This window comes from Felis catus, chromosome C1 (assembly GCF_018350175.1).
Source record: "Felis catus isolate Fca126 chromosome C1, F.catus_Fca126_mat1.0, whole genome shotgun sequence".
Lineage (NCBI taxonomy): Eukaryota > Metazoa > Chordata > Mammalia > Carnivora > Felidae > Felis > Felis catus.
Genome location: NC_058375.1, coordinates 30433872 through 30461050, shown reverse-complemented (window position 1 = coordinate 30461050; position 27179 = coordinate 30433872). Strand labels below are relative to the sequence as shown.

General features: G+C 41.0%; 1 protein-coding gene across 28 annotated transcripts in view; it reads right to left on the bottom strand.

Annotated features, from left to right (window-relative positions):
• Positions 1-27179, bottom strand: part of MACF1 (microtubule actin crosslinking factor 1) — a 331616-nt gene that overhangs the window by 88272 nt on the left and 216165 nt on the right. For 22 of the 28 annotated variants that reach the window (XM_045035584.1, XM_045035590.1, XM_045035587.1 and 19 more), the window contains 17 exons: positions 26635-26784; positions 24885-25100; positions 24648-24797; positions 22459-22692; positions 20080-20229; positions 18806-19039; positions 17264-17467; positions 14371-14889; positions 13420-13596; positions 13030-13153; positions 12010-12218; positions 11314-11631; positions 8522-8688; positions 7070-7226; positions 4673-4790; positions 1488-1550; positions 623-864 (listed from right to left, as the gene is read on the bottom strand). In XM_045035584.1, coding sequence (XP_044891519.1) covers positions 623-864; positions 1488-1550; positions 4673-4790; positions 7070-7226; positions 8522-8688; positions 11314-11631; positions 12010-12218; positions 13030-13153; positions 13420-13596; positions 14371-14889; positions 17264-17467; positions 18806-19039; positions 20080-20229; positions 22459-22692; positions 24648-24797; positions 24885-25100; positions 26635-26784 — 3432 coding nt within the window. The remainder of the gene's footprint in view (positions 1-622; positions 865-1487; positions 1551-4672; positions 4791-7069; positions 7227-8521; positions 8689-11313; positions 11632-12009; positions 12219-13029; positions 13154-13419; positions 13597-14370; positions 14890-17263; positions 17468-18805; positions 19040-20079; positions 20230-22458; positions 22693-24647; positions 24798-24884; positions 25101-26634; positions 26785-27179) is intronic. The other 6 variants (XM_011284718.4, XM_019836718.3, XM_019836720.3 and 3 more) reach the window with 3 other exon arrangements.

Genomic DNA, 27179 nt, shown 5'->3' with positions numbered 1-27179 from the left:
GGCAGGATTTTTATGTACAACACATTGGTAGAACTCAGTAAAAGGGTATTATTAATCCCCATACACAAAAACCGTCAGATATGATGATGATGATGACAACAAAGACGTCAAGGACATTTATGTAGTTGGAGGAGATGGCACGATATGCCCAATTAGAATATAAAACATTTTGGCAAAAAAAATTTATAGGATTTTCCATATGGTCTTATTTCTTCTGGTATTTTTCCTAGTTCTACATGTCTACCTTAAGAATGAACTGTAATTACAGCTATATTTAAATCCCCCCGGGAGTTGGAAAGGGGCTTTGATGAGAATGGTTTGGCTTACAGCATCATATGGAAAACCAGATCCCATTCTCAGTGAGCTGATGCTTCTGAGGAGGGATATTCTCTTTCTGTAAACAGGTCTGGTTTTGTTTCTGAATCTTATTTATAGTAATTTCTAACTTCATAGGTAAGAAAGTTCTCTAGTAGAGTTTAGGCATATTAATCATCTGAAAGGGCTCCTCATGGCCTGGGTGGGTGGGCATGTCTCACTTTCAGGTCCCAGGCTCAGGCAGGACCATCGGTACAACAGCCCCTTCCTCTTAGTGTTTGGGATACAGCTAATGTAAACATAGTACCTTGTTAGATTCAGCTTGGGCTCTCACTGTTTCCGGCTTGGTTGGAGATGAAGAGGCATCCATGGCTTTCAGGACTTCCTCTTTTGATTCCAGCCACTGCAGCACTGAGCCTGCCTCCTTCTGAACTTCCTGCATTCTGCTGAGGACAGCTTGAAGGCTTTCTTGGTGTTCCCGAAGCACTCCACCCAGTTTCTCATATTTTAAGTTTACATCTGACATGTCACACTGGATCTCCGTCAGATCTAGCATCATAGAAACAGAAATCAGATTGGGATAGCTCTCCAAGCATCCTCCTGAATTCCTCATGCTAAATTACTCATCAGGATCAAGCGTCTCTCCTACTCCTTCTAGTGAACTAGAGATTTCTTGCTTACATATACAAAGCAAAAAAATGTTTCATTAATCTGCTTTCAGATTTTGACATTAGGTACTCAGATATAGAAATGAAATGCTAAATACACTTGGGAACTGCAGAAGTGAAGGCAGTAAAGGATCTGGGGCATTCTTCTGCTCCCTCTTCTCCAAACTACAGAGAAGTCATGGGGCCAGAAGGTTGAATGCTAGACTAGACCACCTTTAGTGTGGCTTCTTTAGGACTCAAAGATTCGCATATGTTTTTCTTCCAGGTCTTTTCCTTCTTGCTCTTATCTAGTGGTGCAATTTATTTCCTAGTACCTTTATTTCATTGGCTGCCAACCTGTTTAGCCTTTAGCAATCCAGCAAAGAAGGATCACAGTGGCTTCTCCCCAGATTTTTTTTTAACCCTCATACCCATCCTGGCAGCAGTTCTTTCACACATACGGAAACATACACAGATGCCAATGCGAACTCTGTCCTAACACATCCAACAAAGAGGCATTCTCACCTTTGCAGGTGTGGTATCCGTTTACACTGCCTACAGAGCTTCCTACAGAGGGCAGTATGGAACCTGAGCAGAAGGACAGGGAGACAAACAGGGCAAGACAAACTTGTGTTAGGAATACATACAGGCACTGAATTTGTTCTCTGGCACTCACTTTGAGCTCAGGTACCAGGAGGTTAACACAGCACAAGACAACATACTCATGGAAAGAGACAAATCATTTTAGCTGCCAGGCAACAACTCTGATGTTTCGGCTTCTGAGCAGTAGGCAGAAGACAGAAGGCTTCTAATCCCTTCTAAAGGAAACCCGAATTCCCTTCCTCAATCTCCAACTAGTATTCTCTGGACCCTGCTATAACTTTGAGAAGCAAGTACTGGTAAAATGATGAAGTCTTTAGAATAGCTGTGCTGTCTGCCATACTCTGCAATGAGGATTTATACTAAAGCCAAAAGGCTCAACTTTAACATCAATGTCCTCCAACATAACAAAAATGAACAGTAAGTGTAATTGAGGACATAAAAAGCAGCATTCTTTTAATAAAGATATTAAAATGAAGCCTTCTCATGTTGCTTCAAAAGGAAGATTCTGTCTTTTCTTTCATGACTTTCGGCTCCCCTTCCCTACCAGAAAGTGGAAATTCTAAGTGCCAATAAATCTAGCTCATAAGCATTCCCATAAATTCTGCCTTTGGTTCTGTTTCTAATTACCACAATTTTACCTATGTTCTCCCCAAGTTGATTCCTGGTACTTCAGGAGTGTCCCAAACTAAATAACAGATCATGTGATTATAAAGATTATACAGAAATGTGAAGAATATTCATGATACAGTGTTACATTAAAAGGTCAGAATAAAACTCATGCACTGATTTCACTAGAAAAAGTTATACATAAGGTTACATTAAAAATAGTTAATTATAAAACTTTTAAATGTTAACATGATTGTATTTTCACTGAAAAAAAAATGGATCAAACAGAAAGATCATATTCCATTGCAGTATGGTGATGGCCAAAAAAGAAACTGGACTAGTAATTAAAGCCAAGACTGTCACCAACTTGGTATGTGAGCCTTAGTCTATGGATAGACCTCAGTATCTTCTCCAGGATACGAAGGTAATACTAGCTATCCTGTTAGCTCTCATGGAGTTACTAGAGAGAGGTAATGAGGCAGTGTATATGAAAGCACTTTATAAAACAAAAAGAGCTACACAAATGTCAGGAACTGGAATATTCAGGACTTCTCAGAGATAGAAGAGAACTGTGAAAACACCCAGGCTAGTGATTTTCAAAGCACCCAAGGAGGTGCTTTAGGGACTCTGTAAATGTTTGGTTTTAAGTGTAATATTCAGAATATATTTCTAACCACTTAGAAATGGCAACAAAACGCGCATGTTCAATTATGTTGAATAGCACATCTTAACCAATTTATGCTGTTCTCGGCAGAGAATAAAGTAGCTCCTATACCTCTCTGCATACATTTATACTTCTTTTTTGAGCGTCACTGATTGGAAAAGCTGTAGCTCTTTGCCAGGACATTACAAGAGTCAAACCTACACATGTTCCCTCATACAAAGAAAAACATTTATGGCACATGAGTGCTACATTAAAGAAAATGATAAAGAAGGCTGTGGTGCATCTATTCAGATCAGGCTTTCATTAGGGTAGAATCCTGTTAACAGAATTCTTAACACTTCAGATCATGGTGATGTCAGGTTACAGGCAAATTTTTGTCCTCAATGCCAGTTTTAGGTACTTTCTAGGTTTAAGAAAAGAATGTGAGTCCTCATTAAAATTCTTGGTGATTTAGCTTTGAAACAAGAATTTATTACATCACTTTCAAGCTTCTAGTTCAGCTTAATTGATGAATGTTCTGAGACTGTAAAGTGAACTTTTTAAAACATTTGTTATCATTTACCACTACTTATCTGTGTGACTTGCATTTTCTGGATATGATACAGGCAAACAAAATTGAGAAATAAATCAGATAACAAAGCTGTCATCCAGAAGTCCTTTTCCAAATTTTTATATTCCCTAAGACAGTCTCAGTATCCTCACCGATGGATTGCATAATAGATAAATGATATAAATTCACTTATAAGGGAAATTTATGCCAATAAAATACCATTTGTATTGTTTTATGTAGTAGAGTTCGATTTGAGATTATTCTTAAACAGACTCTAGGGCTATAAAAAATTTGAACAACCACTGGTCTAGTCCAGAAGTGAAAAAACTATACTGGCCAAATCTGGCCCTCTGCCTATTTCTGTATATAAAGTTTTATTTGAACACAGCCACACCCACTTATTTATATATTGTCTATGACTAATTTTGTGCTACAATGGCAGAGAAGTGTAGCGTGACAGAGACCATACGCCTCACAAGCCTGAAGTATTTACTATATGGTTCTTTAAGAAAAAGCTTGCTGACTCCTGATATAGTCACACACTAATAAGTTGCTGACTTAGAGGTTTTATGTGTTGGAATATAAGAAGCACGAATTCCCCGAAATGGTGTCATTTCTGGGTAGTTCCAAGAGATCTTTACACTCCAAAAGAAAAGTAGCCATTCTCAAGAGGTAAAAATAAACTTTTCTCTTACTATGTCAGTGACTATAGAGGTGCACTAACACAGTTTGGTAATAAAACCTATGAGATCCCAATTAACAACCAGAAAGTGATTGTGAGCTCATACAGATTTTGTTTGAAAGACTTAATTTGCAGCCAGAGATTATTCATACATCTGGGCATAATCTTTGTGTCCACTTCCAAGAAGTGTGGCAGTCCTTGGTATGCCAACACTGACCCCTAAATGCTGTGTCTCTCTCAAGAGATCAAGTTAATACCCTCCAGGACTGACTCCAATGTAAAGATGATGCACAACCGTCTATTCACATGTTTAAAAGAGAGAAAATTCGTCAAAATGGAAATCTTATTTTAACCCTTCTCTGTTCATTTAGGCTAACTAGTCCCTTTAGTTTTTCCCACCATAAGAAGGAAATCTGCAAAATGGAGCAATGATAGATAGCAAATGGAAAACAGATCAGGTTGAAGGGGAAGACTGCTTTGTGGAACACTCCCCTTAGTTCTCATACTCAACCTTGATTCTGAGTTTTATTAAATAAGGGGTCATAACCAAAGGCCAAAGCAAAGAATGATGTTTATTCACTACATTTTTAAGAACCTGCACTCACCTGTCTTGGCCTGGGAATCGGGTGCTGTGATCTCCATGATGAGATTTTCTAAAGAAGTGCCTTTGCAATTGATTTCCTCCACCAAACTTCCCTTACTTGCCCAGTCATCTAGAAGATCCTGTTAAAAGAACAGACAGCTAAATGTAACATCTGGGGACTTTGGGACACCTGTTCTTCTAAATATATTCCTTAAAGTTTTGATAACATTGAGTGACCATCCTCATGTATTCAGCCACTTCAAGATTGGTTTAGCCAGTCATTATATGGGAGAATGATATCCTGGAATATTCAGGATCTTTTCATCCATCCATCCATCCATCCATCCATCCAATATTTATTGAACATTTACTGTAGGCCAGGCATCATGCCTAACACTGGGGATACAAAATACGATTATGACACAGTTCCTATAACCACGAGCTCAGATAATCAATTGCACCTTAATGGAATAAATGCTATTACAGAAATATAGACAGTAAAGTCTGAGAGCACAAGAGGAGACACACTTAATTCTGCGTAGAAGGAGGAAAGCTTTGAGTTAAGACAAAAGGTATAAAAAGGGAACAGGATGCATGTAAAGAATAAAAAGGAAATGGCAATTGGAGGGTAAAATGAGGAGCTCCATATGGAGATGTACAGCAATACCTAGAATCATAGGCTACACTTTGCATTTTCAAGGGAACTTTATATTGGGGTTGCAGTCAGAGCTCTAACAGGGAAAACAATTAGGAAACAACGGCATCTACTCTAACTAGGTCATGTTGTCTCTGGAGGTGGATTGCCTGCCACAGAAGCAGAATTTTACTTCTTCCAAAGCAGGGACACCATCCCAGCTTTGAATCCTTTCCTCCACAGCTGAAGTTCCCTGACAATCTACTTAGTTTACCTTAAAAAAAAAATTTTTTTTAATGTTTATATTTATTTTTGAGAGAGACAGTAGGGGAAGGGCAGAGAGAGAGGAAGACAGAGGATCCAAATTGGGCTCTATGCTGACAGCAGAGAGCCCAAAGCAGGGCTCAAACTCATGAACTGAAGTCTGACGCTTAGCCAACAGAGCCACCCAGGTGCCCCTACTTAGTTTGCTTTTGGCCTTAAGCTGCTGAGCAGCAGAGGAAGACAGAGCCATGAACATCTAGCAAGCTCATGCTGCCTGAGCCTTATCAATTCACAGCTGTCAATTCTTTTATTAATCACTCTTGATTCCAAAGAGCCTCAGTTCCCAGACGATGCATTGACTCACAAGATATTTTAAATGTTTGAGGGCAACACAGTGACATCTGTTGGGCACCATGTGAACAACTACTATTACATGATTTTGATCTAACCACGTAGGAAGTTGAGGTTTTTTAGGTTTTTTTCCTTTCCTGTTTCTTTTTTTGGCCTTGAGGTACTGTGAAAAATTTCTTGAAACACTAAGGGCACTGTGGACCAAGAAATCAGGAAGCCTCTGCCCTGGGGGATTCCCTATAGCAAATGTTCCTGGCTCTCTCTGTGAAAGCAACTAAACTCTTCCCTGTCATCTGGCCTAAGACAAATCTTGCTTTACTAAGAAAAGGAAGAGAATGCATGAGAACTAGTTGGAGGCAAACTGGCTTGGTGTCAACAAAAAGAAGAGATGTATTAGAGGTGCAAGCAGAGGCCGAATGACTAAATCAAAGAAGGGATTCTGCAGGGGATTGGAGAAAGGTTAATCCTACTCTGGAAGGTACCTTCCAACCATCTGATTCTAACTTTCCTTTGTTTAGTTGTGGAGCTAGTTCTTCTTTCCTCAACTTGCTGACCATATATCTAGTCACTGGCTCACATATAACAATTCTCAAACACACAGTGAGAGTGTAAGTTTCTCCAGGACTGCACTTTGACAACTGTCAAACTTTGACAAGCTGTCTTTTTGACACAGCATGAGAGGCCTCCGAGAAACAGTTGAAACTTTATAGATGTTATTCCCCATAGGTTACTTTTGTGGTTTTGGTGTGGACGTACATACATGCATGTATGTATTTAGAGAGAGAGAGTTGAGAGCATGTGTGCTAGGGAGAGGGGCAGAGAGAGAGAATCTTAAGCAGGCTCCATGCTTAGCACAGAGCTTGACCCGGGGCTCGATTCCATGATCCTGGGATCATGACCTGAGCCGAAATCAAGAATTGGGACGTTCATCCCACTGGGCCACCCAGGCACCCTGGTTTTGGTTTTTAAATTGGAGATGTTTTGGTGCTCAGTGCTGAGGTAGGGGTAGGTGGGAATCACATGAAGAAAATGGGGAGATTTCTATTCTGGTGATGCAGATGGATAACTTGGACTTGTCACACCACTTCCCTACCACAGGGGGAGATCAGTCCACACAAGCTTCCAAACCGCTGTCTAGTCTGGTTCCTGGAGCTCCTTTTGTTCACCTACCTTCAGGTGTTCGATCTGCTTTTCCAGCTCTTTAGTACTCATGAAAGTCTCTGTAGGTGGAATATTCCCTTCTGTTTCCTTCAGCCATTTCTGGAAGGTCCTAACCAGCTTCCGAAATTCATCCAATTGCTCCTGACAAGATGATGCATCTTCCTCTCTGTCAATGAAGACATTTTGTTACTTGCCAGACTAAGCTTTGTAAAGAAGTCAACTTGAACTAAAACCATACTCATTCTGGGACTCAAGGCAGCTTTTCCTTACAGGGCCTTTCCTTCCCATAATCTTTTCCACAGCAGCTTTGGCTAAACCACCACATACAATGTAAGAGAGCATCAAACTAAGGAATCTGTTGCCCTTGTTTGGACATTTCTGGGGAGAGGAGTCCTCAATCTTACCCCAGGCTAAAGTGAAAGCCAGAGAAACTGAAAGGAGCGTGCTATTTAGGTGCTATGATACAATGGAAAGAATGTAGGCTTTGGATGTCAAGGCCAGCTCTGCCACTTTTTAGGTAGTTGACTCTTTCAAAGCCTAATTCAAATGCTAATCCCCTTAGCAAGGAAGATGCTGAAACTGAGGCTCAGAGAAGTCAGCTTGCGCACACAAATGAATAAAATAAACCAAGGAGAAAGGATAATTCAATTTTGAAATTAAGTTCTGGAAGTGGCCACATCTGGCAGACTTTAAGCCAGAGATCCTGATTCTTCATACAGCTAAATGGCCCTGAGCATAGGAAAAACCAGCCTTCCTGGCCTTTATCCCCCTCCTCTCCACTAAATAACCTGCTGCTTACAGTACTGTTTTGAGCAACTGCTTTTCTCTGGTCACTTTCCCAAGGCAGTCACTTGCCTAATCAAGGTTATATATATGGCTAAACCAAGAGAAGTCTTATCAAGCTCCTAAACCCACATGAGGTTTTCTAATGGAATCATGGCTTTTCAACAGTCAGCAGGTAATCTGAAATCAGCTACCCTTGTCATATATTCCCATGTTTGCCTTAAAAGAAGAATCCAGACACTCCTCCAAAACAGGAACTTAAATGTGGTCAAAACAAGCACAGAGAGACAGAGAGAGAGAGAGAGAGAGAGGACCAATATAACCCTTAATTACATCTGGAAAGTTTCTTCTAATTTTTGTCTTTACTTCAAATCCTGCCACAATCCTACTTGCTGTCCCAAATTTGTTCTTTTGGGTCTAGGTGACCTGGGCCTTTGATTGTACAGAGGGGAACTGAGCCCCATCACTGAGAAGGAATTCATTATTTAGTAAAAGAAAACCACTAAGGACCAAGTAGATTGAATAGCTTTGCCTGAAAGAGGCACTTTCCAACTCCTAGGACTCAGTAGCAGAGTGCCCGATGCCATATTTTCTACTGAAGGAGGAAAAGAAAAGCATTTCATTCAACAGCAAGAAAAAATTAGCTCCCCGAATTGACCAACATATATGAAAACTCACCTTTCTTTAACTGTCTTCTGTAACTCTGTAAAGTCCTTTTTGAGGTTCTGTACCCTGTCCTGGTGTTGGGAGAGGTCCAGGGCAAAGCCACAGGAGCTCAGTTCAGTGACCAGGTGCTCGAGAGTCTCAAGGTTCTCCTGTTGATCTTCCATTTCCAAATTCAGTTCCTGTTAAGCAAATAAGGAAATGTAGTAAATCCTCTCATCATTATAAATAAGTATACTCTAAAAAAAAATAAAAGATAGCTATATTAAATCTGGGGCAAGTTCCCTCTAATCTGTAGAAAAAGAACAAAAAAAGAGGCTCTCTGGATCAACTACAGCAATAAATATGGAGGATTTCTCCAATCCACCTGAGAATGGCTAGGAATTTAAAAGGAGTCTTGTCTCCTTTAAATAAATGTTCAAAGATTTGGGAGGCAGCATGGCAAAGTGAAAAGAATGGAGGTTTTTGGAGTCAAAAAGACTTCTGAAAATCAATCATGGCTTGTGATCTTAAGCTATTAAACTTCTCTGAGCTTCCATAGTTTCTCTCTTCTGTAAAACACGACAAACATACTCTCTCAACTATTATTTAACTCTGTAGTGAAGATATTAGCCAACGTGATTAAGGTAAGAGAAAACAACCTGTGGCATAAAAATTTGAAAAGAAGAGGTAAAACTATATTTGCAGATTATATGAAGTGTATTTATAAAACCCCAAGAGAAACGGGGCACCTGGGTGGCTCAGTTGGTTGGGCATCCGACTTCAGCTCAGGTCATGATCTCACAGTGTGTGAGTTCGAGCCCCACATCGGGCTCTGTGCTGACAGCTCAGAGCCTGGAGCCTGCTTTGGATTCTGTGTCTCCCTCTCTCTCTCTGCCCCTCCCCTGCTCATGCTCTGTCTCTGTCTCAAAAATAAATAAGAACATTAAAAAACAAATTTAAAAAAAAACCCCAAGAGAATCAATACAATTAATCAAACAATGATGTAATCCAATAAAATAGCAAGCTTTATGAATAAAACCTTAAAATATTTCTGATAGACACAAAAGCATACCTCAATAAATGGAAAGATATCCATAAAGATATGTGTGTATGTATATGTGTGCATATATGCATGCATGAATAAATTTAATATGACCCAAATAAAACTAACTTTTCCCCCTATGACTAATAAAGTTGATTCTAAAGTTCACACGGAAAAATAAACATACAAATATAGATATGAAAAATGCTGAAGGAAAGCAAGAAAGGAGAGACTAGCCCTACTAGATACTAAAACATACCATAAAGCCTGAGAATAAAAAACAGTATGCTATGGTTTGTGAACAGACAGACCAGCAAAGAAGAACAGAAAATCCAGAAATAGACTTGAGCCTATACGGATAAACTATATATGATAAAGATGAGTTCTCAAATCACTGAGGAAAAGATGGACTTTTCAGAGAAATGGTATTGGGAACAACTAGATAGATCAACTTGGATTCATACTATGCACTGTATCTTAGAATAAACTTAAAATGTGAAAAGATTCAAACATAAAAGAATGAAAGAAACCATACAAGTTCTAGAAGTGAATTCACGGGTGAATTCCTTCACCTGTGTGTGGCAAAAGGCTTTCAAATTATGGCCAAAAATACATGTTCAGTAAAAAGTGATAAAGTTTACTGTGTAAAAATTTAAAAACCCCTTACATGGCCAAAAACACTATATAAGCAAAAGACAAAGGACAAACTGTGAAAAAAGATTTTCAAGAGATCACATAAAAAGAATTAATCTCCCTAATACAGAACTTTTATAAGTTGAAAGAAGAAAAAAACCCAAAAAACAAAAATCAAACTCCTGACAGAAAACAGTAAAGGCCATGAACCAATAGTTTACAAATAAAAGCCCTTAAATGTATAAAAATATACTTAACTTCATCAGAGAAGAAATAAAAATTAAAACCACATCGAAACTTCATATTTTCTCAATGAGATTAACACAAATTCCAATGCTGACAACATATTCTGCATGCACTGCTGGTGGGAATGCAAAATGGTGAAATCTTGTTGGAGGGAGGAGGATGCAGGTAAAAAGTATGCTGGTGTTTATTGTGCATTCCTTCTACTTTTCTGTAAGTTTGCAATTATTCAAAACAAAATCCAAAAAGGACAGGAAACGAAACAAAACCCAGAGACCCTACTTTAACATGGAAAAAGCTGGATAAACCCAAGGCAGCAATGTGGGGATACTGGAATGCTGAAGTGCTACAGGTGGCAACGTGGGCAAGTACAGCCACTGTGGAGCCAAGGTGGCCACTACTTGGTCAAATTAAGCATAGACATATGCTATGACCTAGCAATCCAGCAGCATATGTATCTGTATCCGTGACAGGTGATACTCCTCACCAAATATTTCCAACTCTGCACCAACTACATATATGGTAGGAATACATTTCTCCACCCCCTTGAAAGCCAGGTATAGAACCTGCCTTAACTAATGAAATGTGAATGGATTTGATTGATTGCTCCCTGTTGCAGCGGTAGTCATGAAGGCATATGGCAGGATGAAGTTCCCGTGAACTTGAATCCCTGAAAATGACCGTGACGGACTAAGTAGCCCTACTGATCTGGGTTAAACATGCAGAATGAGTGAAAAATAAATCTCAGCTTTGTTTTTAAAAAATGGACAAACAATATCTAGTTTACAGGGCGGTTGTGATAATTCTTCTAGTACACTGACTGACGTATTATGTGCTCAGTGAGTGCTGGTCCCCTCCTTGCCCTTCTTTTCTCTTTGTTCTGCCAATTTGGCAGATATATTCTCACCTGGATCTGCTGGAAGAAATGTGCAATATCTTGATCTGGCTGATTTCCAGAGGCTAGCATCCGGCTTTTGTTTTCCATGAACTGCTGCAGCTTATCAGAGAGATGTTCAAACATCTCTGCCTGGGGCAGAAGCTTCTTTAGGGAGCTCTCCTTTTCTTGCTGCTGTAGACAGAGTTGTTCGAAGCGCTGGCTCACCTCCGCCAGTTTGCCCTGCAGCACCGCAGCCGTGGTGCTGTCTGCCGTCTCCATGAACCGGGTCACCATCTCACGGGTGGCCTCCAGGCTACTCTTTTGCCGAGCAATGTCTTGCTTCAATTTCTGTCACCAAAAATGTGTCTGTCAGCTCCTGGCTCACTTATCCTAGGATATCTGAGCCACAAGCCAATAAACTTCTCATAATTACATGCTCCCTTCCTCAAGGAAGGTTGGATTGCAACTGAGCCTCTGTGATACCATACAACCCATCCCCTTAGTTCTCCAGCCTATTCCACCAGTGACTCTGTAGCACTGCTTTTCCTCGAGCTTAACAATGGTTTGGAAATTGGGTAGAAATATCTTTATGTGGATTAATCATCATCGCTAAGTCTTATTAGAAGATTCATGGGAATGAATTCTTCTGATACTTTTTCAAAGTGATGAAATTCTGGAACACAGCAAATACATCCTCTATGCTAACTCTTGGGGCATTGGTCTCACCATGTTAGTGGCCAGGGCTTCCTGGATGACTCCCGATGACAGTGATGTCACCTGCTCCTCTTCCAGGTTTTGCTCGACTTCCCTGATGGACTGCAACAAGCTCTCCAGGCTTTCCTGGACACTCTGAGATTGGGCAATTGCCTTCTGCAGCAGAGCAGAGCGCTCAGCCAGGTTACTGGAGAGGCTCTGAAAATGGCTGAGTATGGAATCTGGAAAATGAGGGCCATAAGAAGAGTGTGGACATGATTTTTGTGTTGTGCTTTTAAAAAGAATGTATTTAAATTGCACATGTTAATTACAATAATAACAGACATTACAACAAAAAGAAAGAATAAGCTTCAAGTGAATTTATATTTGAGCCAAATTCACAACGCACTGTTTACTGAGCACCTGCTAAATGCCAGAAATTGTGCTGGATGCTGAGGACTGAAGACAATTAAGATGAGTCCTTGCCTTCTGCAAACTTAGGACCATAAAAGCAAGCATAGGCAGCAAAAGGCACATCACAATTAACCATAAAAATAAAATCTTAAGTGCTATATTGATGGTAAGAGTAATGTACTAGAGAAGCCTGAAGGAAGAATAATTATTTCTTATCTTTTATTTCTTTTGGGGGTTGGAGGTGGTAGTCAGGACTTTACAAAGGAAGAAACCTCTCAGGTACAGCTAGAAGTTTGAGCAAGATTTCATCACGCATGCTAAGCACTCAATACATGTTAGCAGTTAAACCATAGGGAAAACTTCAGGGGTCAAGTAATGAAGAAATGACAAGTTTACTTGGGAAAGGAAAGAAGCAGGGCATGGCTAGAAGGCAGAATGCCTGGGGAGAGGAGTTGAAACCAGATTGCAAAGGCGGTCAATGGTGCAGGGACAAAGCTCATTTGAGGGTGAGCTATTGCCGGTTGTATCCTCAGCCCCTTGCGGGCACCACAGATACTTGCACGATGTAGTGTGATGTATTACAGAACAGTGGTACATACTAAGAATTAAGGGAGCACTCTTGTTATTGCTGCTTCATACCTGTAGTTTCTTGCACATGCTTGCGGTCTGGAGCTGGCTCTCCTTCAATTTCCATGAGGTCATGGGCTACTTTTTGGAGCTTTTCTACAGGTACTTGGTGCTCAGCTAATTCTTCCTGCAACTGCTGCTTGTCCATGAAAAAAGCCAAAAGTAAAACCTCTGAGTAATCAAAGCTGGTTCTAGGAACCGAGAGCTCCTTAGCATGATGCTGCTGGAGCTATGAAGAATAATGCTGTTTATCCATACCCACAGATGTTAGAATTAACTGTTTTAGGAACCAGATCTTGTCCGAGGCATCCCAACCACTGCCTTTAACCTATGAGAGTATTTGCTTTATCTTGTGGTAGGTGCTCCATCCCATGTGCTAGAACAGCCTGTGTCCCCGCCTACCTTTGCTGTTGCAAGCTGCTGTTGTAGGATCCCAGGGTCAGAGGCAACAGTATCTGAGAGGAGCTTCTCCACCTTGGCTTCACAAGCCTGCATCCAGGCCTGCAGGCTGTCAGCAGTGCTCTGGAACTGCTGATACCGGCCTAGGAGCATGTTCAGGTGAGAGCCCAATCGTGTACACTGTGCGGGAGAAAAAAAGGGAAAGCAGATTTATGCAAGGGCAGGCTAGAGGCAGCAGCTTTGTAGGTAGGCACAGTCCAAAGAAAAGCCTGGCTTTGTTAAAGGGATCTCACTAGAACTACAATTGAGGGTAGTTCTGGGGACTCCATGGACAGATAAGTAGCAACCATCTTCTACAAGTGGGGCCTCTGCTGTTTGATTATAGACCTGTGAAGATTTAGTGAGTTATATGATAAGCCACCAAAGAAATGCACACCAGGTTACAGGCTAAGGCAGGGACTAGGAGGTACAAAAAGTGTTCCTTTTGGTGAGGTCAGAGATGTTGGCAAAATGCACAATACAAGTTAGAAGAACTGACTGGATTATACATCTTGGGAGCTAACGGGAATTCTCTGATAGGGAAGAAGGTAAGGATTTACCTAGATGCTCTGTCTAGGAATAAAGACTGTGTATGTGGTTCAAGTTTTCCTTGTACTATGTCTCCTGTGAGCCCACATCTGCTGATCAGGATACAGGAAGCGAGCACCTCCATCCACCTTCCCTACCAGAGCGAGACATGATACCCCTGATACTGCTGGGACCAGGCATTAGCCCATGGGCCTCCACATTCTGCATTTTTGCAGAGCTCATAAACACATTCTGCCTGTGGTCAATACACAAATCAGTTCACTCACTGTGTCCTGAGGTTCTTATTCTAAGCCCCAGAAACCATGCATAGTTATGTGAGGGCTGCTGTGATTGTTCCCCCAGAGGCCATCAGGAACTTCTTGGTACCTTTGAATGCAGAGCAGTGTATCTTTCTGTTGCATCTTTCAGTTTTCCCTTCACTAACATTCCAGTTGCTGATGCCTCTCTGCCTTCCTCAAAGCTGTTTTCTGTGTCTAAAACTTTCTGTCCGGAGATGGTCACAAATCGCAAGTCTCCTTTGTGGGAAATGACATCCTCCGAGAAGCTGCCCTGCCGCTTCAGCAGGGAGGGAAGGGCTTCGGGGCAGCTGCCTCCTTGATGCATGTTCTCCAGCTCTCTCTCAGACCGTTCCAGCCAGTTCTCAAACTCTTCATGGTCCTGCAGAAACTTCTGCAGCTCGTCCCGCAGTGTCTGCACCTGCTTCAGCTCCGCCTCCGACCGGGCCAGGGAAGAGGCATATTGGCCCTTTAGCTCTCCGAGCCTGTCCTCTAGCACCTGGCGTTCTTCGGGGGTGAGGTTGTGGCCATGCTGATCCAGGAAGGCCTGAGCAGACTGGGTGGCCAGGATGAAATTTTGCTGCTGAGACAGCAATTCTTGGTGATGGGCCTGGCAAAAAATCCCCCCAAGCAAAGGACAATCAGCAGGTACACCACAAAAATTTGGTTATATCTACAGCTGGAAGTAGAGAAAGATCTCAATAGGCCACTTTTCCAGCTGCTCAAAAAACCACCAATATCTCTCACTCTCTAAGGATTATGCCATATACTAATCCCAGCTGAACTGACACATACAAGATCTTACATTTTTCAAAGAGATTTCACATGTATTATCTCAACTGATTTGGGACACAACCTGCAATGTAGGCAGACAATATAATATCTATATTAAACATATTAGGATAAGGGATACCAGAAAGATGTTATATGTCTTGACTAAGGTCACCCAGACAGTTAAGGGACAAACTGAGACTAGAATCTGGCTGTCTTTACTAAACCATCCTAAGCCTAAGAGAAGGTACAAATGGCCAGCTGATAACTACTCACATTAGTGGAAGGGGAAAGTAAGTTGGATAAGCCAGATATACGACAGTATAAAGACTGCAAATACTTAGCTGTGAAATATGTCACTTACATATCCATGAAGCCGGTCCCAACTAGAAAAGCTCTTGGAAAATTAATTCATTAAATAAACAATTTAAATTTTAGTGAGAGTAAAATGTATTTCTGGATAGCATAAGTAATTTGTATTTCTTATTTGTATGTGCTATAGCTACATGGTTACACGTGGACCTTTTTCTATTTTGATGGGATTTAAGTTATTTTAGGGAGCTGTGTTTGTTTTGTTTTGTTGTTTAAAATGTTCTTCCCGGGGCGCCTGGGTGGCGCAGTCGGTTAAGCGTCCGACTTCAGCCAGGTCACGATCTCGCGGTCCGTGAGTTCGAGCCCCGCGTCAGGCTCTGGGCTGATGGCTCAGAGCCTGGAGCCTGTTTCCGATTCTGTGTCTCCCTCTCTCTCTGCCCCTCCCCCGTTCATGCTCTGTCTCTCTCTGTCCCAAAAATAAAAATAAATAAATAAATAAATAAAATTAAAAAAAATAAAATAAAATGTTCTTCCTGAGTCTATTAGACAACAGTGGGAGTTCAGCCAGTGTTCCTGCCTACCTATAGTTTATGCAACTACCTAGGATCAGGACAATAGCCTAATTTTTTCTGGAATATTGTCCAGTTTCAACCTGTATCAGCAACCTGACAGTGTCAGCTTCCAACATCACCTCAGGGAAGCTGGGGTGACAAATATTTCCTTCTCAAGTAAATAGTAAGGGGCAGTACCATAGCTTGTCTGTACACCCCCCCAGATGTCCCCATCTCATCCACCCATGAGTAAGGCAGTCTCTTTCCTGGGATGGAGATGCCCCTTGGTCAGGCTGACTACTGCCAGCAACAAGTATCAGGACATTCCTTGTGACAGCAGACCCATTTCTGCTCTGTGCTGTTAAAAGACTGCCACAGCTTTGGGGGACACCCTACAATGGATCTCCAACCATAGAATAGCATGCAAAAGGCAAAAATCTTACTAATACAAAACAGCAATGACTCACAAAGGCCAGTCAATAGAAGATTTCTAGCTAAGCCAAATTTTCTTTGCTATGAAGATATCACTACTAAAATAGGTAATCTATGTGTTTTCTGAGTTCCCTAAACATACTGTTTTTCAGTCATGCCTGCACATGCCAGTTAATATTTTAGGAGATGGTTCATCTGGTTGGTTCACTGGTTTAACTCCAGTGCCGGACATATAGCAGGTGCTCAATATTTGCTGAATAATGAATAAAGGAATAGAGATAAATAGTCAGGAATGGTTTCTTGAGGGCAACAGGCAACCACTAAAAGGCTGGATCAGGGATATAGCATTTTAGAGCAAGGATGGAAAGGAGAGAAAGGAGCCCAAGATGATGTTTAGTTCAGACAATTACGTGGAAGTAGAGGAAGGAGAACACATCTGACTGGGGGAGGGGTGTTATAGGAAACAGGAGCTCTGTTTTTGAGGTTCAGCTGTTTGTGGTTCCAAGTTACAAATAGGCAGATGGATTTATGTACTGGTTTGAAGCTCAGCACAGGCATTAAGGCTGGAGACAAATACATACTGGAATTCACTAGTATAAATAGTAAGTGAAGTGTCATGAGTGGATGAAATTACCCAAGGGAAGCATATTCTGAAAGATGAGAATAGGCTTAGGCAACAACCCGGAAGCACATCAGTATTTCACAAGTTGGCCAGAGGAAAGGAAAAGGGATTACTGGGGCAGAGTCCTGCTTTGGAAACCAAGGCACACAGTATTTCAACGGTGTCAAAGCTGCTGAGGTATCAAAGAGGGCATGAACTGAGAAGTGCGCACTGAATTTACGGGCAAGGAGGTTATGGTGACTTGCCTGGGGTGGCAGAGAGCCCCTGGCATCGTGAGGACAAGCTAACATCCTCACCTTCATCTTCTCGCACTGCTTGTCCAGCTCCTCCAGAGCTTGATTCACTGCCCTGTGGCCATCAGTGGTGTCCATGGCTCCTTTCCCCAGGCCAGCTCCTGACAGCTGCTCCATCTGTCTGCCAGTCGATCCCACCCCAGTCACCCAATCCAAGAGAGCATCAATCTTACTCCTGTTCTCGGCCAGTTCCTTTGCTGCTTTACTCTGAAAGCCATAGAAGAGGTTTAGTAAGAAGACCTTAGATACTCGGCTATACAAGAACAAATTAAGTAAAAGGTGAGACTTTTATGCTAAAGAAGAAGAGAAGCTCTAAGACTACGTATAAACATTCGTGGCATCCACAAAAAAGAATGAGCATCTTCTAAATCTGTTGAAAAACACTTACAACAATCTCTAGATTTTGTCTGTATCTCACTGCTCAAAAAAAAAAAGTGAGTAGGGGGCAGGGGTGGGTGGCAAATTTCAGGATTTAAAAGGGCTTTAATAGAGGATTTGATCCTGGCTTCCCAGCAAGGCTTCACAGAATCCTTTCTAGGTGTGTGGAAATGATAGCCTGGCTTGGTAGGGTCAAAAAAAAAGCACAGTCACACTCATTACTTGCTGCCCTTCCCTAAGGGAAATGCAGACTACTCTCATCCTTTTTTCTGCCACACAGAGCACTGAGTTCTAAAATTTGCCTCTCAAATTCCATTATCTGACTGTTCAAGTATTTTAATATATTAAACATTCATGTATTTCAGAATTCCCCTTCAGGTAACTTATTTCTCTTTTCCACATTCTCCACCTCCCCCATTAGTGTCAGAGTCCGCGGCCAGGCAAAGGATTTAATTCAATCTGCCGGTGCTGAGGGGGGTGCAGAAAGCCGTTTGAGACTTTACCTACTCCTAGACTTGTACCAGTGCCACAGTTTGCACTGAATCTATAGGGGCAGCCTGGGGATAGCTTGTGGCACACTAAGATCCCCCCACCTACTTCCCCCTAGTGCTGCTGGATCATCAGTATAGATTCATGTTTGAAATATGCCATTTGCTCTTTCTTCCTCAGTGTACTACCCTTCTTCACTAAGTTCTTTCCAACATTTTTCAATTGGAGGACTGAGTACACACATAGCAAAAAAAAATCTGTTTCTCTGGGGGGGTGGGGTAGGTGATATGAACTTCCTACCAACTATACTTGACTTAAAGTCCTTCAGGATGATTCTTATACAAATAAATCTTGACTGGGGTGCCTGGGTCAGGATCTCACAGTTCATGAATTCGAGCCCCACATTGGGCTCCATGCTGTCAGTGAGGAGCCTGCTTGGGATTCTCTCTCTCTCTGCTCTCCCAAGCTCTCTCTCTCTCAAAACAAATAAATAAACTGTAAATACACACACACATACATACATATATGACTCACAGACCAACTCCAAAGTAACCCCTTTTCATAATTCTGTTCTCTGTAAGGCAATGAGTTTCCCTTCATTATATACCTTTTACTTATTTGCCAGGTACCAAAATTTTCATTTTTGAAAAATACCAAGTATCAAAGCAGTCTGGTTACCTTTTCAGTCTCCTGCTGTACGGCTGAAGTCACCACTTCTTCCAGCTCCTTCTGGGCCACCCGTGTCCGTTCCTGGAGAGCCTCATACTGTTCCTTAGCCTGATGAAGCTTCTCCCGAAGAGCTGTCAACTCGTGGGGGCTCAGCTTGGCCTGGTTCTCTTCCAGGAACCCTTCGATGTCTTTGACAACACTGGCAAATAAGGTGGCCCGATTCTGAATATCGTCCTGTAAATCCTTAACACACGAACACAGGGATGGTAGAGACTTCAGTGTTACTTCTTCTTCTAAGATTGCTAACAGTGCGAAGATGGAATGGCTAGCATGACACAGACCTGCATCAGATGTGTGTCCCTCACTATAATCTGCTTTAAGGTTTAGGTCTAAGCCAATGCAAATAATTTCTAAGATTTTTTTACTTAAGCAATTTTCTAATATTTATTAGAAATATTAAATATTAAAGTAAATATTTAAATTAAATATTAAATATTTCTAATATTTAATTTTCTAAGCAAAATTTAAATTTCTAAGCAAACATTTGATGAAGACAAAAGAGGAGACTCCCCACAAACATGATGTTTATTTTGCAATGAGTTATCTTCAAAGAGATCATTCTTCTGTAAAGAGGAGTTGACAGTAGGATTCCAGCTGAGTCAAGGCTTGGTTTCTCCCTTATACTTCCTTGGTTATCACTTCTCCTTCTTCTTTTTTTAAAGTAATCTCTATTAGCCAACGTGGGCTTGAACTCACTACCGCAAAATCAAGAGTCACATGCTCTACCAACTGAGCCAGACAGGTGCCCCATCACTCCTTATCCTTAATGTGGCCTTCGAGGCCCAGCAGGATGTGGCTCCTGCCTTCCATCATTCACTAATCTTCCTTTTGCTCATTGCAGTCCAACCAAACTAGTTTCCTTTCAGTTCTTGAATACATTGTACTTGGCATAGTCTCCTCCTCCTTCCATGCCTCTGTGCGTTAACTCCTATATACCCTTTGCTTCTCAGTTTACGGTGACACTTTTTCAAACTAATCTTTTCTGACATCCTAGACAAGATTGGGTCTGGCTGTTATATATTCTTGTGTAACTTTTCCTTTATCCATACCATAGTTAATAACTACATGCTTGTTTTTATGATGATCTGTGTAATGTCTGTCTCTCCCATGAGACTGTAAGTTTCAAGAGAACAGGGAGGTTTACCATTATGTTGCCTGGTACATAGCAGGCCTTTATAAATATCTGTTGAAGGAATGAGAAGAATGAATTAACTCATACTGACCTTTAAGTCACTCTGGTTCTTCTGCAAAGCGGAGAGATCCTGCTGGGTGGCTCTACCTTGGTGGCCTGCCAATGTGCTTTCTGCCTGTCCTAGCCAGTTGCAAAGATCGTCCAGTTTCTGGTAACAGGTATTTTGTTGTTTCTGCAGGGTCTAATTAAAATGCAAAGGGGCCGAGAGATAATTAATAATTCTCATTTTTACAAATAGAAGATAACTCCCTGAAATATGGAACAGGAATGTTATATCTTAAGGATGGAAAAGTTGGTGAGAGACTAGAACAGGAAAAAGCACAGAAGTCATATTCTGAAAGCTCCCCTCATTTGGACAGTCTGTTGATCCAGGTCAATAGTTTGGATAATTTCAGGTGAGAATGCTCCCAGGTTTTGGTTGGGAGTTCCTTTGCCAGACTGCTGTTATCTGGATTATCCCTGGAAATGGAGAACAGAGAGCCCAGATGCTTCAAATTCATATTCATATCATGGTGATAATAGTAAATTAGTGGTTTTAATCAATTCCTCCACCAGAACTGGAAGATATGCTACATACAAAGTTAAAATATGGAAAATTAAAAGGACTGGATTAGGAAGAAAAAAAAATCAAGGAACTGGATAATTCATAAGCTAACTGAGCTTCTTAATAATTGATCTGACTTTATAAATTAAATGTCTCACAGATGTAGACACCCATTAAATGGAATGATTACATGCCAGGCATGAGGGGCTTGGCTATTTTGAGAAGGAAACTGCCCAAGAATAGCAACTTTCTCAGTCCTTTAGGTATCTACACTGATATCAAAGAGAAAAGCCAGGCCCCGGGGGAGGGAGGGAATATGTTTCTGTGCCTGATCCTTTCTCCAGATCTCATCTTGGCTGCATGACACTGAAGCACCTAATTGAGCCATTGAGCATGATGTGTTCTCCTGACCATCCTTCTGGAACCATTTTCCACCAGTTTCTACCTTCTGATGGTGTTTTAGCCACCTGCACTTACAAACAGGTGCCCAAATTGGCCCTCTCTCCCCCTCTTTAGGACAAATAGAAGGGCTCTGGAAGAGAACTCCTAAGAGCTCTTCAGCTGTAAAACGGGATCTTCATGGGTTAGGATGGGTGCAGACTGAATCTGAAAAAAGCAAAGCAAACAAGTTAACACACGGACATACACATGCATTCAGGGCAAATATAGAGAGAAGCAGAGCATTTCTGACAATAACAAGGTTAATAAACATTGTGGAATCAATTATGTGCTCAGAGAGAATGTTCACATGCAGTTCTACCACCTGCTGCAGCTCTGTGGTCTACCCTGGATCCGGGCTAGATCTTAAAGTGGCTCAGACCAATACTATTGCGTTAATTATCCACAAACTACACCATGCTATATAAGTTCCCAAGTGAGGATGTGGCAAATTTTCAGATTTGGAAAGTAACCTAAAGGGTTTCATTGGTATTTTATTTCAATTTCAATGCAGTTGGAGCAGGTAAGCAGTAATGGGGGACATACGGAACTGACCAACCTAATTTCCTCTAGGCCTAACTCAAAAGCTCAATTCGACTTTGCACGATATTTAATAAAGGCGACCCTGAGACAGATTGCTGGTGATAATGACATTCTAATAGCATGTTGCTGAATTCCAACTTTTCAAACAGCAAAAATGGCATAAGCATCATTTTTGGTATTTTTAGGTTATGATGTCACCATTAATGCAATTATGTTGAGTTCTGCAAGAGGGTTATGTGTGGTAGGATGGTTTGTTTTCAAAATGTAACATCCTTGATTCTACACACTGTTTTCCATAATTGAATGAGCACTAGGCATTACAGTGTGAAGAAAGGTGCTAGAAAATAATAATTATTTTTAAAGTGCTAAAAAGTTAATATGATTCTGATAAAAATTTCTTTGTCAGCTGTTTGAAGGTGGTCAAGGAATATTACTGTCAATCATTTGAAAAGCCCCAGAATAAAACTCATTTCAAAACCATTCTTCTCAAGAGCTCAGAGTACCTAAATGTTCCTAATGGCCCTCAAAAGACTCCTGGGGGAGAAAGGAGGAGAAACTAGGGCTAGAGATTGAACTTCCATTTGAAAGTCAGAAACAATGAGGCACAGTGAGGGTAGAGTCTCACTAAAAAGAAAATACTTGCACATGCATACACAGGTAAACACATGTATTCTCTCACACGCACATAAAACCAAAAACATGGCAAGAAAAACAGCCAGAATAGCTGCCTCCTAGACCAGAACCAAACTGGCCTGGAGGATGTGAAATTTCATAATTGGCAAACGCAGGCTCCTAGAATTATGACGGATGGAGTCTGGCCAGAAATCTCAAAGACAGAGGATACCCCAAAAGACAAAGTGAGCCCAGCCGCTGGTTCAGTCTGACCTTGACCTGGACTGCCTGCTCCATTTGTTGAAAACGGCCCTGCAAGGCATCCATCTGAGCTGTGGCCTGCTCCGCAAGGTCTTGGAAGGACCTCTGCAGTTCATTCAGAAGCCTCAGCATCTGTCGGTTCTGCTGAGGGGATAAGTCCTGGGCATGCTCCGAGATAAAGAACTGAATATCAAAAGCAAGAGCATCCAGCTGAGATTTCCTGTCAGCCATGGGCTGCTTCAAATCCTAAGAAAGGAAATGAAAGAAATAAAATAAAAATAAAACTTCTAATTCTCTATCAAAGTAGAATCTGTTGGTTTTAATCAGAGTCAACATTAAAGAGAGGTTAATTTAATAATCAATACTGATAATTTCTAGGGCCAAACCAGCATAGGAAATCTCTCTCACTTCTGTTCTCTCCAAACTCCTCATATCTTACAATTAGGTTTCCTTTACTGGACTTTGATTTCCAAATGCAGTAAGCTTTTAATTATTCATGTTAATATAATTATACTACTGTTCATCCCGGGTATCTACAGACAACATTTTTTTTTTAATGTTTGGAGAATATATCATGAATTTCCGGTCTGAGATAGATCTAATTGTATTTTCTTAGATTCAAACATCTATTTGTATTTGTCCAGCAGTGAGTTACCGGGAGACCAGAAGTGAGAAAGTACTCAATTTGTCTGTGGTTCACTAAACCATGATTTTGACAGTAAATGATGTTGCTTATACATTTTAAAAAGTGTAAAAGACTACAGCGAGACCTTCTTATATAACAGTTCCATTGCTTCCTTAAAGCACTAAAACCTGCCTAAACACTAGCATTTATCTGTTTTCAGGCAATTAAAAGCATGCAAAATTTCCACAAACAGTTAGTGATCATCAGCCGTGTAATACTGCAATAAAGACAATGAAGATATCTACATCGCTATCACTTTGAAACTGAGTGTAGTCAGCAGTCCTGCAGAGCAGGCGGAAAGGACTTCTGGGTTATTTATCATTAAGCTAAGGATCTTTCTTCACCTGTGACAAATGGATTTGGGAAACTGTCATTAGGAAAACAAGACTTAGACCATGTTTGTCTTCCCATAAAGGCATGCATTTAAGTTATAACTAGGGGAGGAAGCCAGTGCATGAGACGCTCTGTGTTTTTATACCATATACTATGTCACAGGATTTTTTTTTTCACTTTTTTTTTTAATACTCCTGTTAGTGAACAGAGCAAGTCTGCAACTCACTCCCCTAATGATATATTTGGATAAAAGGGTATAAACAAAGATGGCAGGTCAATTCTTGCAAGACAAAAAGGGATGGGGTTGGAAACAAGAAGCCTGACCATGGATAAACTCTTAGGACTGGGGAAAAGGAACAAAAGGAGGGGATATCTTTAGTTCTGCTCTGACTTTAGAAATAATTTAAGGAGTGTGCTATCCATGGTAGAGGGAGGGTAAACCACTGTGAGTAATATCTGATATTATCTTGAGTATAACCAAAACAAAGAACAATGTTGGGAGGAAAAAAAACCAAAACACCTCAGTTCTTGTATATCTCAGTCTTTACCTTTCTCTCACTGACCTATAAAAAGAATCAGTTAATTTAAAGCTTAACAAGAAGAAAAGCATCAGTCTAGATCAGGGGTTGGCAATCAACAGCCCCCAGGCTAAATATGTCTGCCATCTGTTTTTGTAAATAAAGTTTATTGTAACACATCCATGACCATTCATTTACGTACTGTCTACAGCTGCTTTTGTGTTTCAACAGCAAAAGTGAATGGCTGCTACAGAAAAGGTCCATTTGTATAAGACCAGCAAGGCCTAAAATATTTATTATCTGGCCCTTTGTTTGCCAAGCCATGCTCTCAACCATGGATCAACAATTCTCCTGAAATTAGTGTGTGTAAAATTAGAAACAAGGGATGGGTACTAGATGCTCAGTTATCAAGACAAGATGAAGTTGATAATCACAGACCATTCTGTAGATTCTCCCTCACAGAATAGCTGAAAGGAGAAAGAACCATAATGACTGAGGTTCCAAGGGTATGAGAACCTAAAAGACTAAACACAGCAGACTTTATTTCTAAAATGGAAAACCAGTCTTTCGAAGATAGATAGATACTCGTTTGCCTGGCAGGAAAATAAAATTGACGCAATTCAAAGGACAACTAAAACATGCTTGAGAATGGGTGGACAGTCTACCTCATACCGCTGGAGACAGTGATTCAGGCTGTCTGCATTGGTGTCATCGTTATATTCTTTGCTGTTCAGAATAAGATTGGTATCGCCAACCCAGTCTCTCAGATCTTGAAGTCTGCCGTCTAGCTGTTCACGCTGACTTAACACTTTAGTCTAAGAAATAAATGTCAAATTAGACTATAAAAATCTTTGAGCCATCCCAGACGTTGTGAGCCTTTGTGAATAAAAACAAGAAGATACCTTCTGGACTTCCATAGCACTCTGGAGGTGGAATAGTCTGGAACTCCAGGTGTCACTCACAGAGCTGAGGGACTTTTGGAGATTCTTGGCATCCTTCTCTAGAGCCTTCAACAGTTGAGCAGGAACTTCTTGAGGCTGGCTGATGATAATCTGATTTACACGCTCTAGTTGCTGATGCACCAAGGTGGACAGATCCTTTAGCTCACTGTCTAATACCTGAGGGGATAAAGTGAGTTACCTCCGAAATTAAGGCTAGAACTCTTACTATTTAGGAATCAACTGTGGACATAGTTTTCTGTCACTTATGCCTGCACATGCTTTACAGCTTAGAAAAAGGTTTTATGTACATTCATTTGTTTGATTCCCACAATCACTAATTCTTGAGGTAGGCAGAGCAGATATTATTATCCCATATTTAGAGAAGAGATGCCTCAGCACTTGAAAATGTTATTTTTGTATTTTACTTTATTTTGTTTTAGTCCAAGATCACCCAGCTGATAAGCAATGGACTCAGGACTTGGATTCAGGTTTCCTGACTCAGTGTAGTACACCTTCTGCTACAAGATGATGCCTCTTCAAGAGTGTCATTAGCCTTATATAAGGTGACACAAAATAAATCTAATGAGGGGCACCCGGGTGGCTCAGTCAGTTAAGCACCGACTTCGGCTCAGGTCATGATCTCAGTTTGTGAGTTTGAGCCCCACGTCAGGCTCTGTGCTGACAGCTCAGAGCCTGAAGCCTGTTTCAGATTCTGTTTCCCTCTCTCTCCCTGTCCTTTCCCCTGCTCCTGCTCTGTTGCTCTCTCAAAAATAAACATTAAAAAAAAAAAAAAAAAAAAAAATATATATATATATATATATATATATATATATATATGACAAATGAAAGAAGGACTCTTCCATTCCAAATTCCAAGGGGGCAGAACCAAAAAATATAAAATATCCCAACCCAGCCTTCCCACTCAGCCAATCTACAATATTCTGATCCTCAGCAAAAAAGCCAGAAATAAGCTGTGGAAAAGCTTGGTGGTTCTGGGCACTGTCCTCACCTGCTCTCCAGCCACCCAAAGCAAGACCATACTCTGGATATTGAGAGAACTGCTCAGCTTCTACAGTCTGTCCTTGTTGTGACTCCAATCCTATGGCAAGTCTTAACCTCCAGGTTTCCCCATCTCAAAACTGTCTAATTATGTCCTCAGGAATCTCATGCCATCAGTTATTACTTCTCTCCCCTAACGAGTTCTCCTTTTCTATTGGTTCTTTCTCTTGGCCCCCAAATCCACTCAAAACATTCCTCTTTCAGCGTACCCCCTCCAGCTAGTGCCCTACCTCTCTCCTCACCTGCATACCAAACCTCTGGAAAGAACGATTTACATTAATTGCTCCCACCTTCCAACCTCCCATCTGTTCTCCTGGCAACCTTGTTTATATCCTGTGATCTTACTAACACTGTTCTTATCAAGGTCATCAATGACTCTCTGGCACTAAATCTCCCTTTCAGTCCTCACTGTACTTAGTCCCCCTCCTGTATTTCCTCCTTCCGTAACTCCTCCCTCGAGTCTCTTCTGCTTTGGTTTCTGGGAGACCAGTGTTTCCTGGTGTTCTCCAGAGATCTCCAGTTCTACTTTTTCCATCTTTTTTTTTTTTTTTTTTGTCCTTTAAATGCTTAGTATTTTTGAACATGTTTTTCCTCCTGAAGAGTCTCTATTTTCCCAAGCTGGTGGGCCTGGGGGAGGTCTCTGGGAACCCACCTTGGCCTGACACAGCAGATCCTGTAGCTCTGCCAGGTTTAGGTCCAGAGGTTGAATCTGTTTGGTCCTCATTTCAATGTCTCGTAATAGAGACAGATAAGATACCAGCTTCTCATCATGTTCTAGGCAGAGTTGCCGGTTGAATACATTCTGTGGAACCAAAAAGAAAATTCACTCAGATCTGACATCCTCCTTTAAATATGCTTTTAAAAGTAGTTTGGGTCTTACCAATAGACAAAATAGAATTTTTACTACACATAGGGTGGGATGAAATAAAACATGTTGCCTTCAACTGTCAGACAAAAGAGTGATTTTATTAATTTCTTTGGGGAGGAGAGACTCATAGTTATCAATATAGCATCGTTTTAGTGAAACTTCCAAAAGCTATTCTGACTTCAGATAGCATTGCTCCAATATTTCATGTTAGTTCCAATGTTGGTTTCTAAATTAAAACCCTTACGATTTTCGGAAAGACATGCTGCCTATTTTCGAACAGCTGTATAACAAACATGATGATAAATTAAGTTATACCTTAGAGAATCATC